The sequence below is a fragment of the Balaenoptera ricei genome, chromosome 13, assembly GCF_028023285.1.
Source record: "Balaenoptera ricei isolate mBalRic1 chromosome 13, mBalRic1.hap2, whole genome shotgun sequence".
Classification (NCBI taxonomy): Eukaryota; Metazoa; Chordata; class Mammalia; order Artiodactyla; family Balaenopteridae; genus Balaenoptera; species Balaenoptera ricei.
Genome location: NC_082651.1, coordinates 79,782,858 through 79,807,541, shown reverse-complemented (window position 1 = coordinate 79,807,541; position 24,684 = coordinate 79,782,858). Strand labels below are relative to the sequence as shown.

At 47.0% G+C, this 24,684-nt stretch overlaps 1 protein-coding gene across 1 annotated transcript in view; it reads right to left on the bottom strand.

Moving 5' to 3' along the window:
- ALK (ALK receptor tyrosine kinase) overlaps positions 1-24,684 on the bottom strand; it is a 739,286-nt gene that overhangs the window by 114,711 nt on the left and 599,891 nt on the right. Inside the window, exons 7-8 of the mRNA XM_059942612.1 lie at positions 9,390-9,521; positions 2,022-2,153 (exon numbers count right to left, since the gene is read on the bottom strand). Coding sequence (XP_059798595.1) covers positions 2,022-2,153; positions 9,390-9,521 — 264 coding nt within the window. The remainder of the gene's footprint in view (positions 1-2,021; positions 2,154-9,389; positions 9,522-24,684) is intronic.

The window sequence follows — 24,684 nt, the reverse complement described above, 5'->3', positions numbered from 1 at the left end:
CTGCCCCCCGTTTCCAGTCATGCCAGCGCTTTGCCCTCCAATGGTCTCTAAACCTTCACTGTCTTCTCCCCTCTCCAGAGCCCAGGTCATCCTGTGCCCCATGCCCTGACCAGGAAGCCTCATTTATTGTTTTCTAAGCACTGACCTGCCTGAAAACCTGGCAGAACATGAGCCCCAGCCCCACGTGGTGGTGGGAAGAAGCATCTGCAAACCTCCAGGAGTATTTTGTAGATGGTAGGTGCTATGGAGATGGGGCCAGAGTGAGCCCATGACTTTTTAGGGGCCTCAGAGAACCCCAAGTAGGACTTCAGTCCTTCATTTCTATTTTTCTCTCTTAGCAAAGTCTTTATAGAGTTACTACCAAGTAACAAATTCAGGTGGGTCCAGAGCAGAGTAACTAGGCCAGGCCAGAAATCTTAGAAAGCACCCTGCCCATCCTTGAGGAAAAATTAAGTGGCTGGGGTTATGGGACCCAGGAGAGAAAAGGCCTTTCGTGGTCGGTAGGTCATGATGGTTGTCTTCAAATATCTGAAGGGCTGCCTCTGTGGGAGAGGGCATAGTTCAGTTCTGTGGGGTTCCAGGAGACAGAAATCAGGGCCAATGAGTAGAATTTACAGAGGGGTGGGGCTCGATGAAGAAAAGCGGTGTTTGATTCTGACCTGCTAAACAATGGAAAGGGCTACTTTCGGAGGAAGTGAGAGCCCTGTCACTAGAGGTATTCAACAGGGCTGGACATTTCTTTGTTACGGGTGCTGTCAGCGACTATCAGAGCAGAGATGTGAAGATCACGTCTAGCTTTGAGCTGTTTGTCTTCTCTGCTCCTACAGACAGGGCGCTGAGGAGGAGGCAGAGCGGTGAGGAGGCCGGGAGGAGAAGCAGGGGCTCTTGGCCTCCACCTCTGGGGAGGGCCCTGCAGCACTCCCCCGTGGTGCAATAACTCAGCCTCCTTTATAACGGGGCCCAAAGCCAACTCACTAGATGCAGCCAGCTCCGGGGACCGAGGACAGAATTGCACGGGCTCTGAGATCCTCAGTGGCTGATCTGAACATTGTCTTCTCTCACATTTATCATTATTATTAATTCTTAAAGGAATCTGTAGGATGTATGATCTTTGCTTGGAAAGAGAGAAATTTTGGTACAAGGGACTCTAGCTCCACAAAGAGCAGGTAAATACAGGGGAGGGGAAGGGAGAGGAGGGGAAGCGAGAGAGACCCCCTTGCCTGCCATCCTGCAGAGAAGTGGGCCCCAGGGCCTGCTCAGGCCTAGCCGTTGTGTACAGACCAAGGATAGGCCCATGGCTGGATGGTCTGGCCTCTCCAGTAGCCCAGCTCTTGGAGATATGCTGGCCTCACAGACCTCCTCTGATCCCAAGGCCAGGTCAAGTTCCTCTGATCCCGAGGCCAGTTCCTCCAGGCGTGGAGTCAGCCCAGCCCAGTGTGGGTGGCATCTCTTGGGTGTGTGGAGGCCCTCTGCCCCTCTGGCAGTCAAGCAGGGGCCGTGAGAGGATGGATTCTAATGAGGGGAGGGTGGGAGTTGCCAGCTTCAGCTGGATGCGGGTGGGGGCGGGGTATGATTGAGGAAGGTGGGCCGCAGGCAATGGTCTAGATATGGGGCAAGGTTCCCAGGGCACAGTTCTGGGGCAAATGACACAAGGGCCTCCCTGAGCCTCAGCCTCCCCAGTCATAAAGAGGGCTACAGTTTTCCTTATCTCTCAAGGAGTTCTGTGCCTGAGGCATAGTAGGTTTCAACAAACACTTGTTAAATGAATGGATTATTATTATTGTTGCTTTTATTCTTATCTTTCAGCTAATCCTTGATCAAAGTTCTCATTTTAAGGATCAAAAGGTGACATTAGCCTTGGCTTGATTTAATCATTCTAATGCTCAAGAGAGTGTGAAGAGGGAATTGTGTAGGTGTACCCCAGGGCAGGTCCTCGGGGGAGGTCCAGTGTCTCTGGGGTGGTGCCCCAAGTCTATTGTCTGGCCAGGTGGGCACCAGGGGAAAGGAAGAGAGGGTGGTACCTTGGTGGTCCTGGAACCGGGCATCCTTTAAGGTCCTGACTTGCCACTGGGGCGTGTGGGGTGACAGTGAGCTTTGGGTCCAGCCACAGAATCCATCCTCGAAGTTGCAGTAAAAACCAGCAGGGAGTTTACCTTCAGGGAGAGCACAGGGGTACAGTCATTTCCAGGACTGCTAAAGGCAAAATATGTCAACAGGAAGTAAAGTTAGCCAGGCATGACCATCCTCATTGATGATAGCTCCCCAGCCAGACCCTCAATGTCTAATCATGCTCATAGTGAAGAGAAGCCCAATCCCTAACTTGTACATGTGCTGGTTTATACTTTTCTGATCTTTAGAAAATAATAATATGGGGTATTGTTAACCCAGTTTTATATATGAAAAAGCAGAGGCTCAGAGATGTTAAGCAACCTGACCAAGGTCACACAGCCAACAGGTAACCCAGCTGGGATCTGAACCCAGCTCTTCTGCTTTTAAATTCTGTGCTCTTTATACAGATCCACCATGAACACGATCTTAGAAAAGCCAGTGTGTAACTCACTGAAATACATTTCTAATGGCACAATGATAAGAATGTGGTGGTGGCAGTGGTAGTGTTGGCTGGGGGTTGGTTGGTTTGGGTCCCTCAGATCACCCCTGTGTGCAGAGACACATATTGCTCAAAACCATCTATTTACTCCCCTTTATTTCCCAACCCCCTTGCAGTTAAGTGAAGCCACATGGCTAGTCCTGGCCAATGACATGTGAGTGGAAGTGTTGTGCATCTCCTGTGGACTGAGGCTGTGAAAAGCCCTGGTGTAATTTTCAGACTCTCTCTTCTGCTAAAGCAGCCAAGGAGAGAGTCCTCATTCCTGGGGGCACTGCTGCATGATGGTGGCGCTTCTGCCAGCAGGAGAGATCCCATGGGGTAGAGGCCCCTCCCACCCCAACCATTAGTGGACAGGTACCGTAAATGTTATGTTAAGCCACTGAAATCTGGGGATGGTTTATTACTGCCGCATAACCTAGCCTATCCTGACTAAGCAATCCCAGTCCCTGGGGCCTCTTTATATCATCTGTTGGCTCAGCATAAAGGGCCCTGTTACGCTTTTCTCTACATCAGCCCGAACTCGGGTCCCATTAAAGAGGCCACAGTCAGTTCTATAGACCACATATTTCCCCAGTGCCCACAGAAGGAGGAGGACAGGAGGAGAGGGGTAGAGAGAGCCCCCTTGCTGCAGTTACTCGGAGAATGGCCGCAGGGAAGGCTCTCAGCCCCGAGGAGCTAGTGGGCCATCCCAGGCTACCCTGATAGTGCCCCACAGCCCCGGCCAGGCCTGTCTCCACACAGCAGCTCTCGAGCCAGACCCACCGCTCTCAGTGTCCTTCCTCTGTCTCAGCCCTCCTGGCAGCTGCAGGCTGACAAAGACGGCCCTACCGCTTCCTGGCTGTGACAGCACCTCAGTGAATTATTACTCATTTCTCCCTGATTCTCTGTGCATTTCAAACAGAGGCAGAATTATAAATTAAAACAGGCTGTCACTGACTTTGAGCATCTCTTCCCATTTATACCCCCCTGAAGAAATCATCCCCCCCGCAAGTGCCGCATGTTCCCCTGATTAAAAATCCAAAAGCTAAGGAGATCTTTCTATTTTATTTTTTATGCCCCCCTCAAGGGATCTCACATTCACTTCTTAGCAAAAACTAACTGGTAGCTGGAAGTGACCTTCCACAAAGCGTCCTTCACACATGTGCTTTAAACTGAAGACCGTGGTGGAAGATTCCAGCAGGCAATGGGCCCCTGGTAGAAGGAAGAGGCAGGGCTGAGCTGGGTCCTGCACAGCGTATCATTCCCTCCTTACCCTTTTAGGAGGTAGAGGCAGAGAACTTAGCCTGACTCATGGGTGTTGGTACCTCATCAGCACCAGACACCTGGGCTCTGGTCCTGGCCTCACCGCTTTCCGCTCTGTAACCTCAGGTAGGTCACTTCCTTCCTCAGAGCCTCAGCTCCCTCATCTATACAGTGAGGTAAGATTATTGTATATTTCACAGGGCTGTTTTGAGGACAAAGTAAGAGAGAGAGTGTGGAAACATTCTGCAAACAGAGTTGAGCAAACATAGAGCGGCGGCGGCATTATTAATGATCATTCACACCCGGGACAGGGAAACTTCTCAGCAGGGGAGAGGCTGAAACTGCCAACACTGCCCAAGGGGGCAGAGACAGGTCCCTCAGCTGCCTCTCTGGAAATGCCTGTGCCTCCCGCTGGGACAGGAATGAGGAAAGTCACTGGCACTCTCCACCTTCTGGAGGCCCGTCCTTGTCCCACCTTGACATAGAGTCCAGGGTGAGCTGGGACTGAAAGCCCCTTTCTTTTTGGCTGACTGAATACAAGGAGATGAGGTAGGCAAAAATAGTTAGGTCAACGGGCAATTTACGTGCCAATTAAAACCCTGAAGGGTGGGCAGGGGTGCTGAGAGGATTTCCAACCCTGCAAGCACATCAGGGCATGTCCTCAGCAAGACCAGTCCTGCGGATGATGGTGGGGTGGGTACCAGCACCAAGCCCTTGGCAGATCAGGCCGGGTTGGGGAAATTGCTGTGAAGTCCACTGCTGAGCAGTGTTGGCACTCAGTGTCGCGTCTAAGGTGTCTTCCCCTTTGATCACCTACTCAGTGCTTGGCACATTGTAGGACCTAAATACTTATTTGCTGAATGAAATGGAGTGGGTTCAGTCCCCTAACCCTTTGCCACTCAAAATGTGGTCCAGGGACCAGTCACATTTGCATCACCTGTGAAACTGTTAGACATGCAGAATCTCAGGTCCCTACTTCCCGACCTACTGAATCAGAATCTGCATTTTTAATGCTCTCCAGGTGACTCCTTTGCACCTTAATGTCTGAGAAGCTGCTCTAACCCACCCTCTTCTTGGGCTGCAGCCAGTTATTTTGTTGGCTGGATGGCCAAATCGGCTGTGTGTGGGTCAATCAATCCCACAACATTTGGCACTTATGACACCTGATTCCACTCTAAGAGACACAAATTGATAGAGTCATAGAGATGTGACCTTAGCAGCAGCTGCCAGGAGCTGCCAAGTATAAACTCCAGGCCAAATGACACTACTTCCTTTCCTTCCTGTGTGACAACTCTGTTAACATTTTTGATGAATATGTGTTATACATTTCCTTGAAAATATAGAGTCATGGGAAAAGTGCTAGAAGAAATACATCAAAATATTATGGTTATCTCTGAATGTCTGAGAGGGAGGATTATGGGCAATAATTATTTTCTCCTGTGTACTTTTTTGACTTTCCAAATGTTTTACAACCAACATGTTTTATTTTACAATAAAGAAATAAACTTAAAAAAACCCCTGTTTTTGCCTGATAGGAAGAGTATCCCCACCAAACCGATGAGATTATTGAGTACGTGGAGGGGGACTGAGCTGCCTGCAATAGCGAGTGAGTCAATGACCCATCCAAGGGATGAAGCGGGGCCACCTGACCCTTTTCTGGGGCACTGCATGCCATCGAGGCCATTGCTCAGGACACACAGGGAACCCTGAAGACACCCTTCAGTGGGTTACAGCAACCTGGGATGTAAACATGGATCGGCAATGTTTAATTAGAAAGAGAAGGTGTACGGTGTATGGTGTGTGGGCTTGGAGGACGGGGTGTGAACGGATTGGATGGAGAAGGACAAGGGCAGTACCACCTCCATTTCAGGTCCCCTACTTATCCCAGCCAGAAATGTCCCACAAGGTTGAGTCTGATAATCTGAATGAAGCTCTAGTGTGTGCGTGTAATTCCTTCTAGGGAAAATGTGGGGAGCTGAGGCTGGGAGTTGACAGGATACAACCTACTTTTCCCCTCCAAATTCCAGCCATGGCAGTTTTTGGTTGAAAACTCTCGCTCAAGATTACTGACCCTCATGGGGGTTCCTTAGAAGACCTGGACATCCCCAACAGGCTTAAAGTGACCACTGCTCAGAGAAAATGTTCTAACAGGTTCCAGACCACCTGGGAAGGACCAAGTGAGGTCAAGAGCATTGTCCTTAATGCACCATGGGCATCAGCACGTCAGCAGGCATCATGTTCCAATTCATATTAGAAATGAGGAAAGTGAGGCCTAGAGGGTGGAGACGAATGATCTGAGTATCCCCCAGAAGAGCCCTGGACGTTCCCTGCCTTTTCCTGGTCCCTTCGTCCTGGGTAGATATGTAGCGAAGGCTGTGCTAGAAACTGCTGGAAACTCACGAAACAAGTGAATCTGGCTTGCAGTGATTAAGAGCATGGGCTTTGGAATCAGACTGGGTCTGAATCACTGCTCAGCCACTGGCTAACAGTCTGATCACAGAGTATTCTGGTTCCTCATCTGTAAGATGGGCGTAATAGCATCACACAGGATTGTTGTGAGGGTGAAATAAGTTAACGCATGAAGAGTATTTGGTGCAGCTCCTGGCATATAGAAAATACTCAATAATGTTAGCTGTTACTATTATTGTTGTTATTATTTTCATGGGGATGGTTTCCAGAATCAACATCAGCCAGTGTGGTAGGGAAAACAGCAGAAATGCCAGAGAGAGTGGGTTACCCAAAAAAGGAAAAGGATATTTACTAAGAGTACTGCCAAGATCAGAGTGGCAAAAAGATTGGAATAATCCTCCTTCTAATTGAACTTCCCTTCTATCAACCGACTTCTGTAGCAAAGAGCTCCATGGGGGTGTTCTTCAGGGTGGAGTGGTCATTCTGACAGCTGGTCAGAACAGCTTTTCAAGTGTGGCTGAAAAGCCTTCTGGGCTCCAGGCGCCTGCCTTCCTTACTGGAACCAGGCTGCCCTCAAGCTTGGAGTTGGCTCTGAAAAGGCATTAATGGCAAGCCCCGAAATGGTGGGAAAGTACCCTAAGTCCACAGTAATGGGCTGGATCCTGCAGGCTCCAAGCTCTAATCATGGCTCTGTTCCTGACATGCTGTGTGACCCTGAACAAATCAATTACCTTCTCTGCGCTTTCATTTTCCCAGTTGTAAATCAGGACATGGACTTCCTGACCCGTGTCTCAGCTGGGAAGTGGGTATCAAAAACTTTAAAAAGGCCAAAGCAAAGTCACACAGCTCAGAGGCACTGCTGGAAATACTATAGAGACAAATAACTAGAGAGACACACAGACAGGTCCCGGTCCAGGGCAACATGGGCAGGCCTAGCTTCCTCTTGGTCCATGTGTGTAGTGAGAGCTCTGAGAGGAAGCCAGGAGCAGAACAGTGCGGAACGAGCAAAGGGCTTACCTGCAACTCTTTACTGAGTTTTATCTGAACAACCACTATTCCATGATTATTGGAAAACTTCATTGGAAAGTTTTGTATAAAAAGGACGATTTTCAAATTGAAAAATGCATTTCTTTATAGCTTCATTTAAAAGGGAATAAATAAAACCTTTCTTCCCCTAAGGGAAGATCTGTCCTCCAAATGACCTGGGGGCCACTGTTACCTTCTTAAAAGCTACTTGGCAGGTCACAGCATCTTGGGGCTGGTGTATCTGAGGGGAGGGGCATTTGTTGGGTGTCCGAGCTCCACAGCACCCCAGGCTGCTGCATCCTTTCCCAACCACAACACCTTTGTTTCACTCCCTGCCCCTGTGTTGGATTTACAGCACTACGAGGACAGATGCCGTGTTACTTGTCCCTGCTCCAGGATCTAGCTCACTTTTTAGCTCATTATATATGTGTTCTAGAAGTGTCCGTGGTTGCCCTGGAAAAAACTTCCAGAGTGTTTACTCCTTGCCAGGGAGCAGCTGAGAACACTGTGTTCAAGTGGAGGGAGCGCTGGGCTGGGAGTCTAACTCTGGCCCTGACTACCAGTGCAACCTCGGCAACCTGTTTCCTCCAGGGAACCCAGGTTTCCCAACCCATTTATTCATTTTAATCAACAAAGAGTCAATGAGCACCTATGCTGTGCCAGAAATCCTTTGAGATCTTGGTATGGGGAAGAGTACCAGGCCCCCTCTGTCCACAGTGAGGGAGAGAGACATGGAAGCCCCCTCCATGAAATGTGACGGATGCACACCCACTAGGATAGCTAACATAAAAAAGCAGATGAATAGTAAGTTTTGATGAGGATATGGAGAAATGGGAATTCTTACAGAATACTGGTGGGACTGTCAGATGGTATAGCCATTCTGGAAAACAGCTTGGAAGTTCCTCAAAATGTTAAATATAGAGTTACCATCTGACCCAGCAATTCTACTCCTAGGTAGGAAATTTCATTTCCAAGAGAAATGAAAACATCTGTCTATACAAACACTCGTACATGAATGTTCACAGCAGCATTTTTCATAAGAGCCAAAAAGTGGAAACAACCCAAATGCCCATCCACTGATGAATGGATAAACAGAATGTGGTACAGCCATACAATGAAATATTCTTGGGCGATAAAAAGGAATGAAGTACTGATATATGCTACAGCACGGATGGGCCTCAAAAACATTATGCTAAGTGAAAGAAGTTAATCACAAAAGACCACATATTACATGATCCCATTTATATGAAATGCCCATCTGTAGAAACAGTAAGTAGATTACTGGTTACTTAGGGCTAGGCAGTGGGTGAGGGGGTTGGGGGGGGAGGGATTGGAGGTAAATGAGGAGAGATTGAGAGGGGTTTCTTTTTGCAGCGATAAAAGTGTTCGAAAATTAGATTGTGGTGATGGTTGCACAGTTGTGACTACACTAAATCGTACACGTTAAACAAGTGAATTGTATGGTATGAAATTATATCTTTAAAAAGCTGTTAAAAAGTAATGAATGTTACGGTGCATGGATTCGGGGGGGCGGGTTCCAGAGGAAGAAGAACCAACTGTACTTGTGGGAAATGGTCAGAAGAGGCTTCCCAGAAGGATTGACTCTTGAGGTGAGTGTTGAAGGAGCAGATGTGACTTAAGATGGGAAAGGGCATTCTGGGGAAGGGATAGGACACAAACAAAGCCAGGGAGGTGTGAGGGAGCTGAGAGGTGGTTTGATATGGCTGGAGCTGGGGTACATGGAAGGTTGGGAGGAGGAGGGAGGCAGGTGGGTGATGAAAGAAAGGCTTAAAACGTGATGGAGGTCCAGGCGTAGAGGGCTTCTCATGTCGTGTTAGAGCTGGGCTTTAGTCTGCACCTTTTCTCTATGCATGAGGATGTTGACAGCATAACTTATAAGATCTTGCTTGGTTCTTAATTATATACTGTTTCTAGACCATGGGTCTTAGCCCTGTCTTTTGAAGACTGTGTAGCTTTTGAAAGTTGCCACCAAAAGGACACAAGTGGCACTGGTCGTAAGGGAGGTCATTCAAGCCTCGGATGGTGGGGGAAGGAGGGCATGTGGGCATGGGTGGGGTGGGGTGGGGCAGCCTCATCTACTCACTGCACAGCTGGCCCTCGTCTTCTCCCTGGGCACAGTCCCGGTGGAAGTCGCAGGCCTGCCCGAGCTGGAGGACTGTCCCGTTCCAGCAAGTGAAGGAACTCTGCAAGGCCATCTTGGAGCCCGGGGATGTTCCTGGAGAGCACACAGAGACACACGACACTGGTCAGCTTGGGTGGCCCCGTGGGAAGGCTGCGGGGAGAGCATCCCTCCCATGCCATTCACATCTCAAGGTCTGAGACAACCCCTTTTTAATCTGGCCGAAACCAGGGTCAGCACCAGGAGGCTAAGAGGAAGTCAAAGCCCTAATCCCCCAGGCCCCTGGCTGCGATGTGAGTAGTAGAGTGGCCCGAGGTTTGAGCCGTGTTCCCCAACACTTTGGGATCCTCCAGCCCACGGCTTTAGTGTGCCAGGTGGACAGCTACAGGTGGAGTCTCATCTGCACACAGGCAGCTTTCCCCTCAAGGTCAAATTTGGGGTACCAACAGGCACATCTGGTCCAGTATATTGTCCCCATGCTCTTGAGCCCAGATTCCACCACTGGAGTGACTAAAACACACAGCACTTTCTGTTTTGAAATGAAAAGAACGCCACCGTAAGAGCAGGGCTCTGGGCCCTGGATTGGCCCCTCCATGAATGGCTGTGTGATGCTGACCCTCTTCCTTCTCTTTCTGGCCCCGTCTCCCCATCTACAAAAGGAGGGGTTTTGATGCTATTTCCAAGGTCTTGTCCAGTTCTGAAATTCTTAGATAAGTCATATTATCCAGTGGAGGAAGGGAGAGGGGGCAGTTTATAGCGAACATATTAGCAGATATTTGCTTTTGTATCAAGAATGATGAGTAATGATAATTTATTAACCTGTGACCTCAGAGAGCCAAGCTTCAGCTGGCCTGGCCCAGCCTGCCTACTGAATGGGTCCCTTGCCTGGGGACCGCCTAGCAAGGGCCTGGCTGGTGTTTCTGACTGTGCCTCCTGACACCCAGCCTCGGTTGGTATGGGATGGGGGAGCCTCCGGCCCCTGTGGAGATGAGCAGGCAGGGCCCACCTGGGTTGACCTCCTATCCCCACCCCCCAGGTCTGGCTGCCTTGCTCTCTGTCCTATTTCCTAGCTCTATCCCGATGGTAGCTGGTGCCTCAACAATCTCCCCACCCCCATACTACCTACCTCAATGCTCAGCTGGGTGGTGGAGAGGATGAACCAGGACCCTCACTTGGCCAAGCCCCACAGCTTCTCTGGGCCTCACATGAGGGGTGGGCTTCTTTAACCCTGGCTGTGAAATTAGACTCTTATTTATTAAATTTTATTTTAATAAAATCTTACAGCTGATTGTGATGTGGGACTCTCCAGGTTAGATGATCTGTAAAATTCCATGATTTTCTGGTTCCCAACAGCGCTGAAACTAACATCAAGACCAGCCTCTTTACTTCTAGAATCCCTCTGTATACCTCAGCCCATCTGGCTCTGTAAAGAAGCCAGGCAAGTCTTAATAGTGTCCATTTCCTAAGTGGGGAAATGGAGTCAGAGTGGTTAAGTGACTTGCCTAAGGTCACACAGCTGATAAGTGGGATTTAGACACAGCTTGTCAGACTGCAAAGCTGGCCTCTCCATCTTATGGAAAGGGGGTGTTGGAGGTGGCCCTGGGTCCTCTTTCACAGGCCAGTCCAGATAAGGCTCAATTTGTCAGCTGATGGCGGATGGCTACCTGGCATTTTCAGACCAGTCTCCAGCCTGGCTGGGCGTTCTCAGTAGCTCCTGGGCATGGGAAACACCAGCCCTTCTTCCTTCAGGGAATCATATCCAAACCCTTTAACCTGTTCTTAAAGGTCCTTTGTGATGTGGGCCCAAATTTCCTTTCCGGTCTCACCTCTCTGTCTCTCCCCATGAACGCTGTGCTCTAGACCCATCTGGCATTGGTTCGTTGCAACCTGGCGCTAGAACACACCTGTATGCTCCCATCTTCTCCACTGAGTTGCTTGAGTCTCTTTGTGTTCCCAGCCCTAGCCAGTGCCTGGCCCCTGGGAGGGTTCACAAAAACCCTGCACATTAGGTTATGCTTCTGTGGCTGGCTGAATAATGCTGTGCCCCGCCCCCAATACCCATATCCTAATCCCCCAAACCTGTGAATATGTTACTTTATGTGGTGAAAGAGACTTTACTGGTGTGATCAAGTTAAGGATCATTAGGTGGGAGATTATCCTGATTATCCAGGCGGGCCCAATATAATCACAGGGTTCTGACAAGAGGGTGACAAGAAAGTCAAAGTACGAAGTAGATCTGGTGATAGCAGCAAGAGTTTGGAGTAAAGTGAGGAAGAGGTCAAGGTATTTAGGATAATAAGAAAAATTCTCCTTCACTTTTGCTTGGTGATTTCTATTTTCCAAAGTATTTTTTCTTATGCCTTATACATGATCATGAAATACAGTTAGGACCTTACGGCCCTCATTTCCAGCCCGACCGAAGAAAACATGAGCCAAATAAAACGCCTGTAAAGACTTCCTCAACTTGGAAACAAATGTAAGCTGTGTCCTGTTTTATTCACACCTTATGATTAGGCCTTGTTTCTCATCGTGTGTTTTCACGAACACATGCACGTTTCATATACCAATTACTTGTCATTCCCCAAAGAGCTTTTACTTTTAGTTTCTTTTACTTTCCTTCACTTGAAAAATTTATGCCTATTGTCTAAAGTTCAAAACCAGGGTAAAAATCAACAAAACAATGCCCAGAATCCCACTATCCAGAGGCCGTCATTTTTTACATCTCGGTAGATTTCTCTTTCTTTTTTTTTTTTTTTTTTAGCAAATTGGATCTTAGTTTCTTTTTATTTATTTATTTATTTATTTTTGGCTGTGTTGGGTCTTCGTTTCTGTGCAAGGGCTTTCTCCAGTTGCGGCGAGCGGGGGCCACTCTTCATCGCGGTGTGTGGGCCTCTCACTGTCGCGGCCTCTCTTGTTGTGGAGCACAGGCTCCAGACGCGCAGGCTCAGTAGTTGTGGCTCACGGGCGTAGCTGCTCCGCGGCATGTGGGATCTTCCCAGACCGGGGCACGAACCCGTGTCCCCTGCATTGGCAGGCGGATTCCTAACCACTGCCCCACCAGGGAAGCCCTCTCTTTCGTTTTTTTGGCCTATGCTTTAAAAGTGTGTATAGTTGTGTCATATATGTATGTTGCTTAAATTAATTAAGATTATATCACAAACTTTTCCAAGGGCTTAAAAAGTCCTCATAAGGATACTTTTTAATGGCTATAATACTACATGATATGTACCATAATTTATTTCAACATAAGTCAATGACTGGATTGTTAGATTGTTTATAATAACACTTTGAAGAGTATCGTTGAGCATAAACTTTCGCCCGCTTTTCAGATTATTTTCATAGGATAGATTCCCAGAAGTGGAATTACTGAATCAAAGGGTATAAACATTTTAAAGGCCCTTGATACATATTGCCAAATTGCTTTCTAGAAGTTAATCCAATTTACACTCTCACCAGCTGTGTTCATACATGCATGTTCCTCTTACTACATCCTGGCCAACCCTGAATATTATCATTATTTTTAACTAAAAGTATCTCCCTGCTGTTTTATTTGTATTTCTTTGATTGCGAGGGTGAATATTTTTTTCCACGTGTTATTAGCTTTATTTTACTCTGATTTTTAGGGAATTGCCCACTTCCTTTTGCCAATTTATCTGTTAGGGTATTCATGTTTTCCTGTTGAATTGTACGAGATTATTAATAAGGATGTGAAACTATTTATTACATGCTTCACATTTTCCCCCAGTATTTTACGTGTATTTTCATTCTGTTTATAATGATATCTAGGAGTTTAAAAGTTGTACGTAATCCAAACCTATCCATATTTTCCTTGGTGATTTCTTCTTCTTCTTTCGCGCCTTAGAGAATTTGTTCCATGTGGGGTTGGTAGGTAATGTGTGGGTCGCCTTTCGTAGTCTTTGGTTTGCTCTCTCATTACTAAGGTTGCCCTCTCATCAGGGAACGTCTTCCACCAACTCCTCCTTTTTCAGCAATGGGGATACAGATCTCACCCCCTCATCTGTGACATTTACATGGATTCTCCCATTCTTTCCCCATCCATGGACTGTCCTTTCCCCTGGGCTACCATAGCACATTACTTCTTCTTGCATTTAACTTGGCAGACGTTCTGCTGTTATATTATAACCAGCCGTTTGGCTGCCTGTCTTCCTCACCAAACTCTAAGTGACTTGAAGGGAGGGATCAAGTCTTATCTTCATGAATCTATACCAGTACCTTGTATAGAGGTCTCCCCACCCCAATATTTGGGACTTGAATTTCACTATGTATTATCTGTTGAAGCTATCATCATGCCCATTTTATAGATGAGAATACAAAGGCTCAGAGTGGTTACATGGATTGTTGGAGAGATTGGTGGAAACCCACATTTTCACATCTTGTTCTCTATCCTTTGTACCGTGTCTGTCTATGGGGTCCCCCCTCCCCAGGTGATGAGTGTCCTCAGGAGTGGTGATAATGGGTATGAAAGGGCAGGGAATCAGTATCCCTGCCCTTTACTCCCAAACCTGGACAAAGAAGGGGTCCAGTCGTGGCAGGGGCGTGCCGCTTCCACTCTCTGGGTGCCCCAGTGTTTATCCCCAGGACCTCTCTGTTGCACAGCCACAGCCCCGAGAAGCCAGCCCCTTAGGCCCTGCTTCTACCAGCTCCTCCCCATCTCCTCTCCCAGGCTCCTCCATACCACAGGGAACTTTATGCTTGTGAGAGATTCAATTAGATGGATGCCGAGTACTCTGATCTCTTCTACCAGCCCAAACTCAAAACTAATGAAGCACAACGAAAAACAACTGCTCTGTCTTCTCCAGTTCTTTTTTATGGGGCCCATAAATTCCAAGGAGGAAAGTACCCTTGGTGAATGGTTTTAATCAAGGGCCTGAGTTTCTGAAACAGCATCCTTTCTGTGGTTGTGAAATGATTGTTCTGGCTTGTGGAATAGGGTAACCTGAGGCCCTGGATGGTCACAGCCGGCTCCAATGCAGCAAGGAAGGGGCGGAGCTTAGACAAGAAGATCCAGTACCCACTTTCTGCTGGCACATCCTGATGCCTTCCAGCCACGAGTGCCTGTGATTCCTGGAAACCACTGAAACACCAAATGCCCTAATCACAGCAAGATTAGGGAGAGCTAAGATCAAGCCACTCTGGGGAGAACTGGTGTCTGGGGATCTTTTGTTAGCAAGGGTCTTCTGTATGGAAATTTATTACCTTTGAAAAGGTAGTTCTTCCCAGAATAACAATATAAGTCACTGGGGGTAGTAAACTGTCACCATTCCTTACCTTTGTATAGCACTGTAAGAGCTTACAATGTGCTTTCCTAATCCTTCTCTCTTTGAACTTCATAAAAAACTGGTAGAATAGTTATTATTATTCCCATTTGATTAATCAGAAGACTGAAGATTCAAGAGATTAAATAATGGAGAGAGAAATGCTTTCTAAATAGTAAGGCACTACAAAATGCAACCAATTACTTGCTAGGTGCTTTGCCTGAGGTCTCACAGCTAGTAAACCACAGGGAAGGCCCAGAACCTGGTCAGATGATCCCGGGTGGGGTTCTTCTCCCATCACTGGGATTAGATCGCCTTCTGGAGCAGCACCCTGACGGCCCAGCGAGTCACTTGGGAAGTTAGAAATACTGTTGATGTTCAGGGTCCACCTGGACCAATGAAACCAGTATCTTTGGAGGACGGGCCCTTGGCACTGGTGGTTTTAAAAGCTCCAGGGATGATTTTCATGAGCATAGGGTTGAGAACCACTTCCTTGGAGGGCTGGAGGATTTGCCCCTGAGCATCTATGTGTCTTAGGTGGGTCTTTTACCTCTTGGGGTCTCCACTGTCCCCTGGTACAATGAGGGGGTGGCCTCGAACCCAACCTCCAAGACCCCTTCCATCTTCGACATCCTGATTCTGGGGTTCTGAGCAATGGTTGTTGGTGGCTCTCTGTTTATAGGGTTGACCTGATATAGTTTGTGTCGTCTTTATTAATGCTGACCATTTAATGACTTCCTCGGAGCCTGCTGCCAAGTCACTCACCCACCAAGCTTCCCCTGGTTTCCTCATGTTGGCTTTTCCTGTCTCAGTCATCTGTCATTTGCATCCTGGAACATCTCTCCTGAAACAGCATGCCACTTGCTTGCCCATTTATCTCCTCTGGGTGCAGTAGAAATCAGTTCAGCTTTGCACCTGAGACACGTGTGGCCCGGGTCAGGTTACATGAACCGCTATTTGACACCATGGGTGACTCATTGGGTTCACTTGCTAGGAGTGATTCCTTCTCCCTAATTGCGCATTCAAAACAGAAACCCACACATATTCCCCTCCTTCAATCATGTCTTGGAGATTTGATACTACAAAATCTACACAACTCTCCTAACTCAAATTTCTTTTTTTAAACAAATGTCAGATTTTAGGGCACTTAATTAATTTTTAATTATGGTGATTTATGTGGCATTAAAAAAGGCACATTTGTATCAGCTTTCAGGCCATCTCCCACCTGCTTGCTCTTGCCTAACTGATGACACTCATTAAAGGGGGAAAAATTGAGTGCTGCATCAGTGAGAAGGAGGTCTTGCTCTTAAAGAGAAGGGGAGATGACGTGTGGGAGGAGGCTGACTTCCACAGCATGGGGAGGTCAGAAGCCTGGGCCAGGCTCCCAGTGGAAACTTAGTGTTTCGCGGGATGAGGAGAATCAGGTGCTCAAGGGTGAACAAGCCCAGAGACATGAAAATGGATGGTGACATGATGAGGACGTAGCCACAGTGCTCACAGGCTAACAGCCACCGCCTCTGCGCTGACGTTAATGGGGATGTTGGAAGGTCTGAGAACTGTGTAAATTAAGCCTGGCAGAGACCAGTCCTGCTGAGGGCTTTGGCCTCATAAATTGTAGTGTGGACAACCTCATTAAAGAACTGGCATCTTGGGTTCCTACTCAAAATATAAATTGGTGAGGAGAGGGCCTGGCTACAGAGGGCCCAGCGGGCTGGGTGAGGAAGTGCTGTGCTGGAAGTCTGGAGAGCTGGTTCGAGGCCTCGCCTTTTGCCACGAGGCCTCTGGGGCCATGAGCAGGTCACACCTCTGGGCCTCAGTTGCCTTGTTTGTAGACTCTCCGCAGCCAACCACTCACACTGACCACAGGCTTAGGCTACTGCCTTGATGGTGCGTCTGTAGACCCTCTGCATCAGTCACGTGGAGCTTGGAAATCAGGCTGCTTCCGGGGCCCCACTGCAGACCTACAGAGTCAGAACATCTCGGGGGGACTCTGGATCCAGCATGTTCCACAAGCTCCCTCGGTGAAAACCGGGTGCACCAAAATCTGAGGACCTCTAGTGTTAGGGAAATTAACGGATCTTCAGTTCCTTCTCCCCTTGGAAGAATCCCAAGCCTTCCAGCACCACCCTCTCTCTCACCGTGACAATTCCTTCCTTGGTCCAGAGTTCTCAGAGTTCCTTTCATGCCTAGATTCCATTTCTGTTGTGACTCCAGCAGGCCCAAGGCACCACTTTGTTAGTTTGTGTAGAAGAGACCCCTAAGGTGCAGAGAAACTAATACTAGCTTCCAGTCTTCTCTTCTGCTAGCTAGTGGTATGAACCCTGACACAGCTCACAGGCTTCTCTCTTCTGTATGTTGGAAAGGCTATCTAATTTACAGGATTTTTGTGAGGATCAAATGACATTGGGTACATAAAACAGTATGTGGGGTTCTTATGAGCTAATTTTAGAGAGTGTCCCAAGGAGTTTGGGAGAATTGGCCATGGAGGTTGGGTGGGAAGTGGTCAATGAAGGGGTTGGACAGGCCAAATTTGGGGGACAGAGAGCACCTTTGGGGATCCCTCACATCGCACAGTAGAGGTGACGATCTACAGGGCCAGACCTTTTCAGCAAAGCAGTGGCAGAAACAAACCCAATAGTAATTTGCAACATAAATAATAGCTATGAAGAGTAATTGCAATGATGAATTTTCAAGATTATTTGTCTCTGGAGTCACCGCTACCACCAGAGTTAGCTTTCTGAGCCCAGCTCCTTTTGGGTCCGAATCCAAACCTTTGCTGGTTTCCACAGGATTCAGTCCAAACTGTGGCTTAGCACACCCGGAACAGCCCACTTTCCCAGATCACTGTGTTCCTTTGCATCTTCAGCTACAGACTATGACTTGCAGTTTTTTGAACATGCAGCCACGGCTTCAGCCTTTGTGTAAGTCGACTGGGTGGGCTAGAATCATCTTCTCCATCTGAGCAACTCCTCCTAACTCAGATGTAACTTTCCCCAGTTGCTTGCTTTTCTCTCTTGAAGGAAGACAAATGCCTCCCACTGGGGTGCGCTGGCAATTGCTATACACCTGTAACTGTGAACTCAACTCCCCCATTGGGCAATTATGCCTGCATTGCTCGCTTCTCCCACTAAATTCTAAATTCTTTGAGGCAGGGGGTCCATCGTACTTATTTTATCGCCTGGAGAGTGCCTGGCACATGGCAAGCGTTAATGAATGTATGTTGAAGAAGTACAAAATAGATCACCAAGTTTAAGTAGAAGAACAGGGTGAGGTAGAATTTCCTTGCATTCTGGAAACTGCTAATTCCTTTAGGTTATACTGTAGCAATTCCACACACACATCCCCCCTCAGCCAAATCCCATTCAAGCTTTTCATTATTGAATGACTATGTTCAAAGCTTCTACTAAGAGCCTGGGGTTAGAGTAGTGAACAGAGGGTGACATGGGTGACCTAGTTTGATAGGTGGGCCATGGGAACCCTCTCTGGGGAGGAGATATTTGAGCTGACACTGAAGAATAAGAGAAGTCAGCCGTGTGAAAAGGCTGTGGAGGAGTAAGAAGTGCATTGCCGGTGGTGGGAAATGACGCTAATGATCTAAGAACAGAGCAAAGGCCAGTGTGGCTCAAAAAGTCACAAAGGGTTGGGTCATGAAGAGTCACTGGGGAGGAAGGCAGAGGCCCAGTTGGGCGGGATCTTGCAGGCTGTGAGGAGGGGTGTGAATTTTGCTTAAGGGGTTTAGGCAAGAGACTGAAAATAATGTCATTGATTTTTAAAGAGGTCATTCTGAGCGATTTAGGGAGAATGGATTAGAGAGGGCAATAGAAGTGGGAAAACCAGTTCATAGACCATTGTAAGCGACCAAGCAGGTGATGAAGGCAACTTGCCTGAGCCTGCTGGTGGTGGAGCTGGTAAGAAGTGAGTGATGTGAGCTTCGTGTTGGAGGTGACCCTGACAGGACAGGCTGATGGCCTGGAGGTGAGGCTGAGGGAGAGGGGACATCAAGGATGGTGCTAGGGTGAAAGCATGGCTGCCAGCTGACATGACAGAGCTGGTTTCTAAATCCCAGTTCCTCAGGGTCGGTCTCCATGTAAACTTATGAAGAACCACAAGGATTCCTGCAGGCCATCAGTAGGAAAGCAGTGTGTGTTTCATTTCTGCAGTTGAGCTCTCCTAAAAAATTAAAAATTTTCTCTTTGTAGCCTCAATACCCCTTGATTTTGTTGCATGGTCCTTTTTCCAAGGTTTCTCTATGCGACATTTATCTTCATTGCTTCGTTGAAAAGACAAAGCAATAATTTTATTTTTAATGTTATAAACGACCTCGGTGCACATTTACCATTAATCTCCCTGAAAAGCGATGACATTTAACCATTCTGCACCACAGCTCCCCATATACTATGTCATTTTCTCCTCTTGTTTGTTCAGTAAGCAATGAACAATTCCAGTTGCACCTTGGAGAATTAATACTAATCACAAACAAATTACATCTACAACTGAGACCACTGGAGGGACTATGCAGATGACACAGTGGAGAAGCCGGCTTGGGATGGAGAGCAAGAGGGCGTAGAGATCATTCAGACTGGAGGAGTAGAGACAGGAATGCTGATTAGGGGGAGTGGTCCCATGAGGCACCTCCACAGAAGGGAGTCGGGTAGATTCGACTTCTTGAAGACAGATGGGAGGTCATCTTGCCTCCATTCCATCCATGGAAGCCATGGTGGAAGGAACGGCTGCTCGATGAAGAGACAAGATAGCCATTGGGTGCTGATGCAGATATCAATCACGATGAGAATAACTACCACCCTCACCATTCACTGAGTGCTTATCATCTTCTAGGGACTGTATTAAAGGCTTTCTGTGCATTATTTTATTTAGACCTACAGCAACTCTATGAAGTAGTTATTATCTCCAATTTACTGAGAAGGAAACTGGGACCCAAGGTCATAGAGACAGATTTTATGTCTACCTGACTCTGAAGCCCATGATCTTAATCAATATGCTAGACCTACCCGGTGGAAAAGGCCACGTTAGAAGCCCCAGAAGTAAACAAGAGGGAGGCTGGCGGACCGCAAGCAAGTGGAGTGCCAGAGAGAAAATGAGCAGTAGGCTGGAGACGGAGGCCTCATCGCCCTGGGAATGTGGAGGGGCGGAGGGCGAGGCTGGCTCAGATTCTGGACTGGCTTCTAGGCCCTCAAGTGCTGGTCAAATGTTTTTAGGGGAGCAATGGACCAGGTAGGTGCTAAGGCAGGCTCTAGGCATAGGGGAATAAGATAGGACTTGAATATCAGAATTCATAGTTTATCCCCTGGGCTGGACAAAAATCTCATCTCTATCAGAGGCTTTTGGGGTCAAAGGAGATAGCTATGGAAAAGTACTCTGTAAACAAGTGAGTGTAGCAAGTGATTAAGATTTTATTTTTATTATTAACCACCTGACATTCCCATAGGATCTCACCGAAGCCACAAGAGGCTCACTCCTCACCTCCTTTGTCTTTACTGAAATGTTACCTTCTCAGTGAGGCTTTCCCTGGTGACCTGAACTAAAATCTCTCCCCTGACCCCACCCTAGACATTTCCTGTCTCCCTTCCCTGCTGTATTGTTTCTCCTTGCTACTTACAATTGGGCAATATACAATAGCCTTATTAGTTTTGTTGATAGCCTTTCTCCTCCACTAGCATTAAGAGGATGGAGAGCTTAGTCTGTGTCTTCACTGCTGAATTCCCAGTTCCTAGAACAGTGCCTGGCATATAGTGGGCTCTCAATAAAAGTTTGTTAAAAGAATAGGTTATATACGCTCTTTAGTAAATAACTTTGGGCAGTGGTTTCAGAAGCAGGATTTATGTTTTACTCACAATTTAGAATTTGTATTTTTGAGAAAAGGCATTTCACTGAGGAGGACTTCATGTGGTCCCAACCCCCATGGCTCCATGTGTACATAGCTGGGATTTGTCTATATAAAAACCAAATCATGTAAGAGGCTCACTGCAGTGATTGTGACCTGCTCTGTCTGAAGACCTCACTCAGTGCTGCCAACCCAGTTCAGGACGATGGCTGCACACTCACGTGTGCAGTGAAGCACTAACTGGGGAAGGTGGGCTGTTGAGGAAGCTGCAGCAGGCATGGGCTGCTGGGACCTTGCCACACGGGGTGGGAGGAAAGAAGTGATGGCCGATTCACAGTAATTAGCGAGAGGCTGAGACACTGTCAGGAAGTACTTTCCATTCCAGGCTCAAAACTAAGAGGGAGGCTGGGACCAGGCCCCAAGCTATGAATGTTCAGTGTTCCAGTCAGAGTCAAGATGAAGAAAGCTTTCCTTGGAGGAAATGTGAAGAGCTTCTGTGTTATTCATTTAGATAGGCAAAGAAATCTGGAAAGGGGGTAGAGTCTCCTATGAAAAGATCAAGGTCACTTGCTTTGTCTAGGAGTCAAGAATCTCTCTACATTTTTGATTTTTAGTTCTCTTCTAAGACTTTCATGTTGGGGTCTGACGTTCTCAGAACCACAAAATTGGGAGAAATCTAATGAAGAAGGAAAGCTGGATGATAAGCAGGGAAGAAGGTTAAAAAAATAATAAGAAGAAGAAATAATATTCAATGGGTACCTACTATGTACCAGCCATTTTTTGTGTGTATTATCTTTCACTTGATTCTTTGAATGGACATAACTGAAATATATAAGAAGATGCGTGATTTAGAATGGTTACCATAAAAATGTGGAAAATAGCAAGTGTTGGCAGGATGTGGAGAAGAAACTGGAGCCCTGTACACTGTTGGTAGGAATGTAAAATATGCAGTCAATATGAAAAACCGTATGGTGGTTCCTCAAAAAGTTAAAAATATAATTACCATGTGATTCAGGTATTCACTTCTGGGTATATATCCAAAATAATTGAAAGCAAGGTTTAGAAGAGATATTTGTATATTCATGTTCATAGCAACATTATTCACAATAGCCAAAAGATGAAAGCAACCCAAATGTCCATCAACAGATGAATGGATAAATAAAATGTGGTATATACATGCAATAGAATATTATTCAAACTTAAAAAGGAAGGAAATTCTGACACATGCTACAACATGGATGAACCCTAAGGACAATACACTAAGTGAAACAAGCCAGTCACAAAAAGATAAATACTGTGTGATTCCACTTATATGAGGTACCTAGAGTAGCCAAATTCATAGGAATTCAAATTCCACAAATAGTGGAATGCTGGTTTCCAGGGAATGGGGAGAAGGGAGAAAGGGGAATTGTTGTTTCATGGGTACAGAGTTTCAGTTTTGCAAGATGAAAAAGTTCTGGTAATTGGTCGCATAACATGAATATTTTTAACACTACTGAACTGTACCCTTAAAAAGGGTTTCATGTTATATGTATTTTACCACAATTTAAAAAAACCCAAGAAGATGATTATGCTGGCTTTCCTAAGTATGATTACCAGCCTATTGATTTATGCTGGCCTTGAAAATAAGCCCTAATTAAGATGGCAGGGCAAGAAGACATCAATATGGCCTAATGAGAAAAACCCGTTGCAGTGGCTCTCCGAGAAGTTCAGGCTCTTCTTCTTCTTTCCTCTTCTTTTAAATCCCCCTTCTGTTTGGCTTCCAGTGGAATATGCTGGCGTGTGAGGCACTGTTCAGGCACAGCAAGAACACACTGGCCTGGCGGTGAGGAGGCCTCAGATCTGCCTTGACACTGCCATGTACTAGCCGAGTGATGTTGGACCAGGCCTGTGCCCTCTTGGCCTCGGTCTGCTTATCTGTAAAGTGATGGGGTTGGACCAGATGAGCTGTAAGGGGCTCCCTCCCCACTGCTGTGGGTCAAAGACTCAGCCAACCACAGGGAATAGTGGAGAAGAGTTCCATTTGTAGGAGGAGGGTGCCAGGTGGGCTGGGGGGAGTAATGGTGATAAATGTGCATGACAATTTGGAAAGCCTATGGGGAGACTCCCAGCTCAGCTAGAGCCCTCTCAGCTTCCACTCTTGCTATTAAATGTAGGGCACATCATGCTGAGGGCTGCTTCAGGCCCAGCAGATCCCCAGGCACACAGGGCTCCATTTCCACTACTATGAGTATTTCCTGAACACCCAGGGGGTTTCCTGCCCGGTACTATATGCTTGAGAGTAAAGTGCTACCGAACAGAGTTTACAATTTCTTTTAGAGAAAATAGGTGAGAAAAGAAACAAGATTTGATGAAACAGATATTTGAGAACACCTACAGGACTGTTCATGCCCACAGGTCTTAGGCAGACCTACAAAGTCGCAGGGGCACAGACACATGTGTCCTCTCTCAGTTCAGGGAGAGTCCAGAGAGGAGAGCGGTTCTGCTAGAGAACTTCTGGGAGCACAAGGACGACCCATTTTAGATGGACCTGATGGAAAGTTTTTTAATTGTGTTGCTGTCCCGAATCGAATCTCCACTGGTCTATGTAATTTGCCAAACTGTGCAGAGACTAAGCAAAGAGGATTGGTTTTGGAGACAGATGGACCAAGTTTGAATTCTGACTTCACCACTTGGTCTTGTACAAAGTACTCAATTGCCTTGAGCTTCAACATCCATCTTGCAGGGTTGTTTTAAGGTTTAGAAACATTACAGATAAACCTCAGTGCCTGGTACATAATAGGTGTTCAATAAATGGTAGATGATGAAGAAGACATAGTCTACCCTCTTGAGGCCATCCTGTATGTTGGGGCAAATACGTGGACAAATAGTTATCATCATGGTAATCATCATCTGATAAGTGTTAAAATAGGTAAAAGAGGTGTACTGTGACAGTTTTAAAACTAATCTATAAATTCTTTAATAATCCTCTTGAGACGGTTATTGGGAGGTAGAGGTCTCTGTCTCCTTCTCTTGAATCCAGGCAGGCTTGTGACTGCTTGGACTAATTGCATATGGTAGAAGCCACCATGTGACTTTTGAGGCTAGAGCACTTGTTCATGGATATATTTGGCCCTGGAGCCTGGAGCTTCTATGTAAGAAGACTGACTCCTCCAAGGCTACCATGCTGGAGAGGTCATGTGTAGGCACCCAGGAGACAGTCCCAGCTGAGCCCAGCCTCCCTGCCAGCTTTGCCAATGAAGCAGACATGCAGAAAAGCCATCCTGGACCCTGCCCGTCAGTCGATCTGCCAGCTGAATACCATTGTGTGACCTCTATCAGTGCCACGTGGTACCAAAAAAATTACCTAGCTGAGGCCTGCCTGAATTCTTGTCCCACAAAATTGTGAGGTATAATAGTTGCTTTAAGCAGCTGCACTCCGGAGTATTTGCTACTCAGAAATAAGAAACTGGAACGTATGAATGACAGGCACACAGAGGAGAGGTGTCTGATTATGGGGTAAAGGAAGACTCTAGAAAAGAGGCAACACTTGAGTTGTGCTCAGAGAATGGGCAGGAGTTCACCAAATAAGGAGAAAGGACAAGGGAGCCCCAGGAAGAGGACAGCATGCTCAGGGAACAGCAGGTTGTCTGGGTGACCCCAAGTATGAGCTGGGGGGTCGGGGCAAACTGGAAAAAGAAGCCGGAAGCAATTCGTGAAAAGCCAATATGTGTTATCTTATTCAGACCATATAGCATCTACATGAAGTTGTTGTTATTATCTACATTTTACTGAGAAGGAAACTGGGATCCAATGATTTGTAGAGTCCTTTGCAAGGTCACAGAGGATTGGCAGAGCCAGAATTTTAACAGGCCCGCCCGACTCTGAAGTCCACGCTCTTAATCAATATGGTAGACCCACCAGGGAGGAAAAGGGCATTTTAGAAATCTCAGGAGTAGACAAGAGGGAATGCAAGCCCATAGATGACAAAGAATATCTAAAATATTTTCAGAAGGGACAGGACCAGAGCAGGAGACAGAACTAGGACCATGTCCTAGAGCGTGTGGAGAAAGGTGTGGGGTAGGGTGGAGTTGGGGGACAGAGATGCTGGTGGCCAGAGGGCCATCGCAGGAATCTAGGCAGATCTAGGTCAGGATAGGGC